The 12,321-nt window shown below is 37.9% G+C and overlaps 1 protein-coding gene across 2 annotated transcripts; it reads right to left on the bottom strand.

Annotated features, from left to right (window-relative positions):
• On the bottom strand, positions 1-11,632 carry LOC145496724 (uncharacterized). 2 transcript variants are annotated; one of them, XR_014050591.1, is made up of 3 exons: positions 10,353-11,632; positions 7,662-7,735; positions 1-1,997 (listed from the first exon to the last, which is right to left on the bottom strand). XR_014050591.1 is itself a non-coding variant. In XM_081476461.1 (2 exons), exons 1-2 carry the CDS (start codon positions 2,274-2,276, stop codon positions 1,657-1,659), a joined length of 360 nt encoding a protein of 119 aa, XP_081332587.1. In that variant the 5' UTR covers positions 2,277-2,287; the 3' UTR covers positions 1-1,656. The 2 variants fall into 2 exon arrangements, 1 of the variants encoding a protein (XP_081332587.1); XM_081476461.1 differs by lacking the exons at positions 7,662-7,735; positions 10,353-11,632 and adding an exon at positions 2,258-2,287.
• Positions 11,633-12,321: the final 689 nt, after the last annotated feature.

Here is a 12,321-nt window from a genome sequence, read left to right as displayed (position 1 = left end):
TTCTACTAAGAACAATCCGTATTTTAGCACCAGTTCGCCAAGCTGGTAATTTCAATCATTATGCAAGCCTGCAAATCAGTAACAGTCGGTCATCGGACAATTGTCCGGTAAATTTGAGGGTTTGATGGGTAAAAGCTTAGTCTGGTCGGACACTCTGACCGCGCATTTCTGCTAAACGAAAAATAATTTAATTGGAAATTTGTGGCCGAATATGGAACAAGTTATTTTATTATACTGCCACACAATACTACGCAAAAAGGCTTTGTTATCAGTTTCGTGTTTATTTCATTTCTGAGAAATAATTTTATCACGCCCAATGCGTTGTCTCAAATGTCACGTCAAATTGTAAACACGCCGCATCAGCGCCACTATGCAGGCTACGCGTTAATTTACGCATTTTGCGGTGGTGTCTTGAAAGATAGTGAAGCCCCATTTAGTCTGAATAACGTTCGTCTGAAAAACTACTTGAATCTGAGGTTTTATATGTTGTTACTCGTTGTTTGTTACCTGCGACTGTTGTGGTTTTTAGTCGTAATTTGACTCGACTAAAATATTAAATATTATGCAAATTGGACACACGGCCCAAATTCTTACGTTTCGTTTATCTGAATGCAATCGCTTTCAAAAACTTTAAAACCTCTAAAACGAAACCAAATGTATTACCAGTCCATATGATCAAAATCAGTTTTATAGCTCTATATAGTTTTTTTCTTACGTCTGTGGTTCAATATATTTTGAATTGGTTTCCGTGCCACAGACGTGTTTTTGCGGAAAGCATGAATGTACAAATTACTCACGCTTTGTAGTCACGACCACTTCCAATTTGAATTTCACCTAACTACGCAAATTTATTTATTCAATTGACCCCAAAAATTGTCGAGGGAAACTTGCTCTCAGAAAAAGTCGAAGAATTCATTTCAGCCAATTTTCAAGTCTCTGAATGTTATTGTGAGTGAGTTTTGGACAGTTTTTACACTGACAAGCTGTCCACGCGGGAAAAATGATCAAGTGAGTGAAGGCAAACTAGGGGTACAAACGTTTGTAAATTTGTCAATTTTCAAGGGGTAAAATAATACCTGACTTACTGTAAAGGTCCCCTTTCTGGCCCTAGTATCGATTTTACACTCAGTTGACTTTACTTTTAAGTCAATTGAATTTGCAACCAACATTTTGGCGAAGGGTCTGAAATACCGAAATGTCTCAAATGTCTCTTATTTTAAGTTTCTAACGTCAAAAAAGAATTTGTCCGATCAGACTGGCTTTTTGTCAGGTCAAAACTTGTCCTTGGCCTGACAAATGACCTGCTTATAGACGAAAATTACTTGCAGGCTTGTTATGGACACTCTATTTGAAGGAAGCAATACTAATCCCAGTGACTATGAACCAGGAAAGAAATCGTGCCAGCAATATTCATTTTTTCCGGTTCAGAGTGATTTTATCAAAACGTCCGTTAGGAAGAACAATTCCAAAAGGAAGACATGCTGTTTTCAAATAAATTGGCGTTCATGTAAAATGTCTTTCACGCCACACAGTCTCGTTTAAGACGTTGTCCCGCTAGCGCAAAAAGTTACATGTATGCAATTCAACATAATGCAATAATATAAATCTACAAGCGTTCTGTCACCAATGCCGTTCTCTGATTGGCTACGCTACTCACTATCTATCCTGTGATAAATAGTGAGTAACTGCAGTGTCTTGACTTTGGTAAAATTCGTAGATTGCATTGCAAATGTCGTGCCATTTTAACTCATGTGTAATCTCTATAAACTTTCTAAGTGAAATGATGTTCTCCTTTGTACTTAATATTACAAGCAAACATCTGGTCGGACTTCCACCTTCTCGGTTTTCTTCCTGCTTCACATTTCGCAGCTCTGAATCAGAAATTTCAAGCTTGCGACCAACATCCCACCAAGTTTTTACACAACGTCGATTCACATCCAACTTTTGAATGAGAATATCTTCAACATCATAAGGTAAGGTGTTATTAATTTTCATTTCTAGAAACAGAAGCACGGAAAAAATGACTTGTCAAATTGTAACAAACATTCTTTTACAAAAGTAACTACATGTATGTTTTTACATGCACCCTTACCCCAAGGGAAGGATTTAAAAAAAAAACCCTTAAAAGTGTAGAGGCATAGAGAGGGGATGTGGTGGTCTCAAATTGACTGATACAAACATGTACAATACAGCATTTTAAACAAGTTACAAGTAATTTCCAAAACATATAGCAGTTTACACATACATGTAAGCTTACTTGCCATGTGTTGTCTCATTCCAGATGAATTACTCTAAAAAAATCTTGTTATGATTAAACAAAGACAAATAATTCATCTGAGATAGAATAATTCACCTTCTAAGGGAGATATAGCTATTCTATTTATTTGATTTTGTCTGCAGTGTGTGTGGGAGGGGGGGGGGGGCAACACTAGCAACACCCACGAAAATTCACATATGGCAGTGGGGGACATACATGACAATGTTTCATACAGAACGAAGCTAACTTAGAAGCAAGCTGGAACCCGATCAAAAGGGGAAGAAATACATATCACTAACAGGAGCCATAATCGGGAACGGAGACCGTAAGTCTTGGGATCCGCGCGCACCTATGATATGGGACAATTTTTCTATTTTTAGAACAAATTGCGCCATCCTGACGTCATATATCCGCGCGGATCCACGCACATGTCGGGGGCTCTCGCGGGGATGTTGTCACGTTGCGTGATCAAATGGTGAGAGTTGAGAGACCTTGAGAGATTATCTTGCGTATTTTTCACAGCGATGGCAGGGAATAAGGCAGGAAATACGAACCAGGGCGCTTACATGTAGTTTTATGCTCTGAGATAACGGAAAAGGTGGGTTTTTCAGGGTCGAAAACAAGACTTCAATCTCGCGCTGGGAATGAATAATAAGATCTGCTCGCGCTAGTTTTAAGCTTACGCGTATGTTTTTGCGTTTGTTCTGACTTAAGAATATAGCAAGAAAACTCTCTACTCTGGTATCGAGTCAATTTGTGAGTTTCTCAGACAATGGTTAATCATAACCAAAACCTGTTTTGATGGTTTCTTATTGTTTCTGCTTGTTTCGTGAGTTTGCAAAAGTTTTTGAAAGGAAAGTCTGACTCGTACAATTAGCTCATTTGCATACTGCAGCTTGTACACTTTCAAGTCCGAGTCGGTGTTTTCAATTGTCAACAAATCTTGACAAAGATTTCTTTCTTTATTTTTTGTGCTGAGATGCTGCAACAAATTTCACGAACGCAAAAAAGGCTACTAACATCATGTGGGGGAGTTCTGCAACATAAGCATGGTGAAGTTTTACACAGCGAAAATGAAAATAGACAAGGAGTTTTGATAACTCGATCAACAAAATCGAAATCGTTATTCGAAGTTGATTAAAGAAAGCGTCATCGTAACTTTGCTGATTATTTCTGCTTTATTTACATATTTTCAGCTTAGCTTTTAATATGTTCTCAAACATTTATCAATCTTAAACATATTTAAAAACTATAGAGTTATTGTTTGAGTTCGACGTACGCTTTCACACGAAAGTGCGGCGGAAGTACAATTTGTCATGTTTACTGACTGTACAAAACACGCATCGGCGGGTGCTCTCATTAATCGACAACAGAGAATTTACTGGATTTTTACACGAATAAAACTGGGCAGTATCTACGGACGTAAAGTTACTGGGCCTTGACGAAACATGAAGCGTTGCTTACAATTCAGGTGAAACTCAAACTGACCAAACTAGCAATTATTTTGTTTTACTTTTCAATCGCGATAGACTGGCAAATTCCTCGCAAGCGTGTGGCAAGAGGAGCTAAGAATACACATACATACATACATACACACACACACACACGCACACACACACACACACACACACACACATACATACATACATACATACATACATACATACATACATACATACATACATACATACATACATACATACATACATACATACATACATACATACTTTATTTCAACTCCCCAAAGGGGCTTTTCATTTACAAAAGGAATAAAAAAGATAAAAATACGTCAATTAAAATGAATAAACAAAATGGGAAAGGAGTCTAAAATTAATTACAGTATTAAAGATTTAAAAATTTACAAAGTTTAAAATTGAATATTAAGAATTTACATTATTGACATTTAAAATATGTTTGATCAAGTGTCCCTTAAAAGCTTTCACAGAAGGTAAACTTTTCAAATCATCACTCAGCTCATTCCAGATTTTTGCTCCGCGATATGCAAATGATCTTTGTCCGGTAGCCAGTCGGCAACGTGGAATGTTTAAGTCATTACTCTTGTAGCGATTTGAGATCGGAAAATGAATTTATTAATCAAGTAGTCTGGAACAAGATTATCAATACATTTGAAAGTCATCACAGCGTCATTTATGTAGAGTCTATCGCTGACCTACAGCCAATTCAAGGATTTGATGCCTTGTGAGATAGGGTCGTACTTCCGGAGTCTCAATACAATACGTGCAGCAAAATTTTGCATCAACTGTAATTTCTCGATGTTAGACTTGCTTGTGTTCGACCAGACGGTAGAACAGTAAAACAGCTTGCTGGAGATAAAAGAATCCATAAGTAGAAGCAATGTCTTCTTATCCAATAAATGCTTTATCCTGTTTATTTCTATCAGTTTGTGCATGCAGTTAGAAGCTGTTTTTATAACGTGATCGCTGTAAGTTAAAGATTGATCAAGATAAAGACCAAGGTCTTTGGCGACAATGACGGGATTGATTTCTTTTCCAAGCATTAAGACAGGTACTGCAGGCAATTGGCGAGGAAGTTGCGGCACGCCAATAAACAGAACTTTGGTTTTGTCCGGGTTATGACCTGACCCTTACATGTATATCAAAACACTGTGTCAGACCTGCCTTGTCAACTCCCAATAACTCGAACCTTCAAGGGAAATTAAAAAGGCTGGAGTTACATGTATCAGGAGTTTGAGTTATTGGGAGTTGAGAACAAATGAGCGGAAATAAGGAAAAAACGGTGTTTAATGTTTTTCTATTCATGCAATGAACATTTTAATTAAATTTCACTGCACTTCAAGGGAGCCAAGAGATTTATTGACATTTTGTAAAAGGAGTTAAGAAGCAACACTTTGTGAAAACTAGCAGAACCTAAATTAACTGACACATGTGTAATGTAAAGGAAGGAAAAAAGTTCACACGACTGCTTCAAAATGAATGTTTTGGACTACAGTACACTGTTTGTTTTGACTTTCACGTATTGACAGACATGTACAGTACTCTGCAATAAATTGTCCTCTACTCTTCTACGGTATACAGTAATGTGTTTCTATGACGTACAGTTCACAACAAAATATCTCATTCCGTCAATGATTTCATACATGTAGTTGCCACATTCAATTTCATAGTTGTTACGTTCAATTGCATAGTTTCTATGTTCAGGGTGGCTGCTTATAACAAAGAAAGACAAACATAGGACTGCTACAGGGTGGCCGCGGCCACTTAAGGTTACCGTATACCTTCAGGGGTGTCTCCCGTCCAAGCAAGAGTTACTTGTGGCAATCAAACAAATTCCCTTTGAGTTGTAACTCTTTAAAGTGTCTGCTTCAAGCGAAAAAAATTGTTCGAGAAAACAGCGCTAAGAAAAATCTCTTGCTTTGCAAACAAACTTTGCCCACAAACGCCTTCAACTGGGTTCTCAGATCACTGAGCCAATCAGTGCTTGGAAAATTTACTACCATTAACTCACGGTGAAATTTCCACATGAATCTCCAAAAAACCCTTGTGTTTTGCAATGCGCTCAAGGCGGAGAGATCATTTTTCTGCAGCTGGGTTTTTCTTGAAGCTGGTCTGGCAAAATGGGGAAGACGAAAAAGGATACGAACGTTCGAGTAGCTGGGCGACGAGAACAAACAAAAGAAAGTGCGGCGGAGCAAATGTGCACGGATAATATTCCAATGGATCTCAATGAGTTGGGCGATTCATCAGTATCGGACTCAACAAAAGAGTCAATGTAAACATCGCTGTTATCGCTGTCGAGTTCCCAAATTTTTACAGAACCTTTCTCTTTTCTTGACTCGATCTTTTTGCCCGCTTGATACGAAAGCTATGGCTTCGTCCGCGAGGCCAACTTTCGCTTCTTCACTCACTGATGTATTTTCATTCATTCTTCGCTTTTTCGAACTGGTAAACTGAGTTTTCCGTGTTTATTTATAACTTAAAAAGAATTACACCTAATGCGAAAAATGCTTGGATTAACAATGCTGATTAACTGAGTAGCCAGCCAATTCGTGGTATCCATATGAGTAATATTCCCATGAAAGTAGTCTTGGTTGATGTTATTGGGCTGTCAATCAAGAGGGAACTTTTACTTCTGGCCATAATGTAAAACCTCCATTTCTCTGCCAATATTAAGTTTTTTTCAATTTTGTTTTCAGAAATTAGAGATTACTCTTCGACCATTACTTTGAACCAAAAATCCAAATTTGAAGAAAATTGCCGATCTGAAGGTATACTGTAACCTTAAGGGCCCATTAGCTGATCTTTATGAGCCGTTGCGAAGGAAAATTTATTCTCATATAACCTAATCATTTTTAGTTAGCTTAGAGTTATTTCATTTGTTTTAACTTTTTCATGATCAGTAACACTAGTGATGACGTCATCAGGCAACGCCCATGGTCATGTGACTAATATTGAAAAAATGCAAAGGCTGCGAGGCAAATTACTTTATCTGAATTTTTTTCACTGATTTAATATTTTCATTAAAATCGTCATTATGCTATGCATAGATTTTGTTTCATTTCTGAAAGGTCAGATTTTGAGAGAATTTCCAAATATTGAAAAATTCGTAATTTTCTGAAAAAAGCAGGATTTTGAAAAAGGAATGCATAGCTATGTCTCTAACGTTGGGTTTAGTCGAAATTCGTCAAAAAAAGGCTGGATTTAATCAAAAACCACATTTCCTTTATCACTTAAAGAAAACCGGATGTGCGCCCAACACGTATTGGAAGTTACCCCATCACTGCGTGCTCAATTTCCACTACCAGCGCACTTCAGTAAGATCAAACAAAGCCACACGGGGTTAGTTTTTCTCTTTCTATTGCTCTTGTCTTTCTGTCTTTCTCTAATTTTGTCTTTTCTTGAACTTTTTTTACTTTGCATTTTGTGAAACATAATGAAAAACATCTAAAATGTACGCAAATTTGCAAGTTATTGAGTTGTTTTTATTTTCCGTGCTCAAGCTGACATAAGTAACAGAAAGTGAAATTTTGCGTCCTTAGCAACATGCGTGAGCATGCCCATGAATCGGTTAATGGACCCTTACTAGAGGTGGCTGCCCAATACAGGTAACAAATAAAGCATCTGTATGGGAAAAAAGTGGTACTTTGAAAACTGGCTGCTTAAAAGAGGGTGAAAGTTTAATACAGGGACGTTATATACAGGTTCGACTGTATTGCCAGATTGTCGTTACATTTCACTGGTAATGTTGCCAACTCTTTTGCATAAAAACACAATGGAGCAAACCTAGAGAGCACCAATCAGGACCAGTTGATCTGGAGTCAAACTTGCTAACAATTGGACCAGAGGCTTATTAGAGCTTTTATTGTAATTACATGCACATGTACATAAGACAAGCCAAACACTACTAGCAGTGTCAAAATATTTACCTGCATACCACCAGTATCTCCTGTGGCTGCTATCTGAATATCCAGGGCTAAACTTAAAACGTCAACAATTCATTCTGAAAAGGAGCAACAAACACAAGGTGTTTAATCTAACACTCAGGTACCAATACGGAATTCAGATTAAAATAGACAAAATAATATCCCATCAAGATAATTCATAAAATCATATACACCTTTCCCTTGGAAAACCATGTTCCTTGAAAGCGTAAACTCATCAGATAACTTACACGTATCTGACAGCTGAATTAATAATTATCTATAAACTATCTGAACCTCAAATACCATTACAGGATTGGCTGATGCATGAAGGGAAAAAATGACTTTCAAAGTTAACATCAAACTATAGAAAGCTACGTCTAAATATATTAACCAAAAGGACTTACGCTTACCTAACGATGTTAATTGTTTTCTCCCTGCCCAGAAAGGGCATGGAATAAAACCATCTGTGAGAAATACATGTGATACAAAATTGTACTCGCAATGGACAAAGACCCAGGTGCAGGCTTTAATAATTATACCTCAACCAAGCAATACATCATTTTAAAGGTCAAGCTTTCTTTTGATCTCAAAATCCGAAATTGTAGTTGCATATCAAAGTACTCATGAGACCTATAGGAACACATTAGTTAGCTCCAGCTCTCTGAAGTGATTCCCATGTTAAGTCAGCCAGCACCTCGGATAAACCTCATGGGTTCAGCTACCGCTTTAATTATGGCATTTTTCAAGCCCTCATGACCTCAGATAACTTCATAGGTCTCAATGTTGCTCCAGCAAATGTCTAATTACACAATCATGTAGACTTACACTTGCCTCTTGCTGTTTTACTAGTTTTTTCATGCCCAGTAAAGGCTTGGGATAAAACCTCCTGCGATAACCACATGTGTGCTACTCGCAATGGAGTAAAACCCAGGAGCAGGCTATAATAATAATGCCTCAACCAAGCAACATAACATTTTAAAGGTCAAGCTTTCCTTTGGTTTCAAAATCCGAAGATGTAGTTGCATATCAAAGTACTCAGAAGAGCTATAGGAACAAAGCAGTTAGCTCCAGCTCTCTGAAGTGATTCTCATGTTGTGTTAGCCAGTACCTCACATAACCTCATGGGTGCAGCTACTGGTTCGCACATGGCATTTTTCAAGCCCTTGTGACCTCAGATAACTTCATAGGTCTCAATGTTGCCCCACAAAATGTCTAATATATAACTCACTTAAATAGATAAGTTGATAACAAAAATGTAGAAAGCTACATGTACATAAGACTCGCAGTTAGCTTTTGCAGTTTTATTTTATTTCATGGCTAGTAAGGGGTAAGGACATGGGTAAAAACCTCCTACAAGAACTAGTATTCACAACAGAACAAAACCGAGGTGCAGGTTTAAATCACAGGCAGCCCAGACGTTGAATACGATCAATACGTGACATTACGCTGTTGGCGATTGCATTACAATTTTTGCCTTTTATAAGACAATGTATGAGAATGCTTCGAAAATTACCCTAAGTGCTAGGTGTAGAAAATAATTTGAATGAAATGGTTTACCTTATGTTTGCATTACGTGGCCAAGGTAATCGGTTACGGATCGAGACGGAGCAAAAATGGAAAGCAAGAGCTGAAAACCAGCGATTCTCGGGAAGAAGAAGATGAACTTTGGAACCTTGGGAGAAAGCGAATGGGAAGAAGAGTTATTGACAGCTGCCATGAGGCAATTTTGATGAGATTAGATCATTTTTGTGGAATTTACGGAGCTTTGAGTGCGGGCCATCGGGCCAGTGGGTCACCCGCCTTTCATTTCTCTTTAGGGGAAGCAAACCACCAGAAAGTAAAACTCGCCTAAATGGCTCTAAACCACCTCCAGGAACCTTGAGACATCAAAATAACGCAATGCAAACATACAGGGTGTAAGGTAAGCCATTTTAGTCCAATTGTTTTCTACACGTAGCATTTAGAGTAATTTTCAAAGCATTCTCATACATTGTCTTATAAACGGCTAAAATTGTAACGCAATCGCCAACTGCATACTGTCACATATTAATCGTATTCAACGTCTGGGCTGCCTGTGCTTAAATTAACAATTATTCACGAGCGTGCGTTGGATATGAGATGAGAGCTACAGTAGCCAATGAGGCGCCTAGCGCTGAGTTGGCTATAATCATCTTATATCAAACAAGTGCAAGTGGAATAATTGTGTATTAAAAACGCTCCCGAAATGTAGAAAACCAGATTGAAAAAAAAAAAGAAAAGAAAAATGCCCCAAAAATTCACTCTTATGTTTATCATATTTGTGGAGCATGGTATAATGGCTCATAACCCATGATGGCTAAGCCAACGAAAACGCTCAAATTGTATTATTCAATGATCCAGTTTTTAATAATTATTATTGACTGAAGGGAAATCTTACTAATAGTATAAAATGGGGTTGATACTTGGCCTAGACGACTCCTAGGGTTTGTAACATTTGTGAATTTGTCATTCTCGTTTGATTTTACTGGCTCTCGACACATGGTTTAGGCCATGTTGCTTGAAGGAATTTTAAATAGAGCAAAGCTGCATGGTTTCCCACACGTCGTTGAAAAGGCCAGATAGGCTAGCACTTGAGTGTGAAACTCGGCAAACAAAGTTATGTTACATGTTTGTTTGGCCTCAGTTAAGTAGTTAAAAACACATGTAATTTTTTACCTTTTTTTTTTTCCTTTGAATGTCAGGAGAGACGACCCATTTCTTTAGACATAGTGGCTATTAACATTTGCTGAGACGGCCACCACGTTTTCCGCCATGTTGGACTTCCACAGAGAGCAACCAGGCCTTTTTGATACTGGACTACGAGTCAGAGTAGCCACGAGTAGTCCCTCTTTCGCTTAGTCCGTCGTGCGTGACGCGAAAGAAACCCGCGCGCGAAGCGCACTCCTCGCCTCCAGGATTTCGCGCGGCCATTTTTTTTCTCGCGGGTTTCTTTCGCGTCACGCACGACGGACTAAGCGAAATAGGGACTACTCGTAGTCTATTTTGATACTGGAGGGAGACCGGTAGTTAGAAAGTATTAATGTCATCAGAAATAGGCGCCCCTGTTCCCACAATGAAGGGAAAAGATATGTGAAAGGGCTTCCAACCGAGTAAGATATTAAAATGAAAGTTTTTGACATACAAAAAGATACACTTTTGTTTCTCTTTTTCTTATGAAGAACATGCAAAGTACGACCCGGCTAAAAGAGTTGGTCAGTTTTACAGCGTCGATAGAAAGTTCTAACAAAAACACCAAACCAAAGAAATTCATTTTCAGGCTGGGAGCAAATTACTCTCTTTGCCTACAATCATCCTGCCTAACTTACTCTTGACAGCATTATAACATATCTTTTGATCCTTCATGTTTCACATTCTGCACTTACCCTACTTCTCATTTTCCGTTCTTCTGCACTTTCTATACCGGTCAGTGCAAAACAAAGACTACGGACTCAGCAGACTGCAGACTGCAGATAGGGTTTTCCACAAGTTGCTCGGCAACTTTTTAACAACTTTTTGTATTTCGAGCAACTCTTTTCGTTTCGAGCAACTTTTTGCATTCTAAGCAATTTCTAGTTTTCTATCAATTTTGAGAAATCGGAGCAGCTTTTAGTGCTTAAATTGGCCTTGCTTCCATATTTCACAATGTTTTAGTGGACAATTTATTAACTTCCTGTGAAAAAGAAGCCAAATCCCCTCTTCCCCCTGGGGAAGATCATGGGTGCAAGATGCATGCAGCTGGGCTGCGAACTCAGCGGTTTTTTTAAAAAATTCAAAATGGCGGAGGAAGTGACTCGAGTGTCTCAGGTGAAGAATTTTTACAAGATTAATAATAACAATTACAATTTCCTCAAATGTGATTGGTACATAAACTGCTGTATTTTGCTCTAATTAATCTGCGAAGTTGTAATCGGACAGTGTAATCGGACAGTTGGCTGTAATCGGACAGTTACATGAGCCAATCATTTTCAGTCCTCTCCACTAAATCCACCAATAACAGCATTGATTACAATCACTATAGTAACCAATTCAAGAGACTGACTTTGTAAAACTTTGGAGGTTTAATCTCTGGTGACTGTTTTGAAAGAAATTTTACCGCCATTTTGCAAGCTATTCTCTATATTTTTAATTATGCTATTCAAAAATGCCTAGTAAAAGCTCTTTTTCAAATGAAACTTTTGTGGGAAATTGTAATGGTTATGATTAATTGGTAACAGGACATCGTGTCGTCCAATTGAGTCTGTAATCACACTCGTGATTAACAAATCGGACTCCCACTTCGCGGTCGTCCGATTTTGTTAATCACTCGTATGATTACAGACCGAATTGGACTCCACTCAGTCCTATTACCATTATTAATTATTATTAATATGATGCGTAGTTTTTACTTATACCTTTTTTGGTTTTAATTGAGAACAAAGTTATTTAGCAACGCTGGTTACGCCATAAAATTGCACAAAAATGCTTAAAAATCCTACTTTTGTCGTACTTTTGCATCAGACCAAATAAAGGAAGAGAGCAACAACAATTTTTGCTTTGTTTTTTTTTTTTGAGCAACTTTTGAGAAACTTTCCTTACAAAAAGCAACTTTTGACCCTTTTTGAGTAACTTTTGAGCAACTTTTTTAGAAATTACGGGCAACGTTTTG

This window comes from Orbicella franksi, chromosome 1 (assembly GCF_964199315.1).
Source record: "Orbicella franksi chromosome 1, jaOrbFran1.1, whole genome shotgun sequence".
NCBI lineage: Eukaryota > Metazoa > Cnidaria > Anthozoa > Scleractinia > Merulinidae > Orbicella > Orbicella franksi.
Note: the sequence above shows the minus strand (reverse complement) of the source record. Positions and strands in the feature narration are given on the sequence as shown.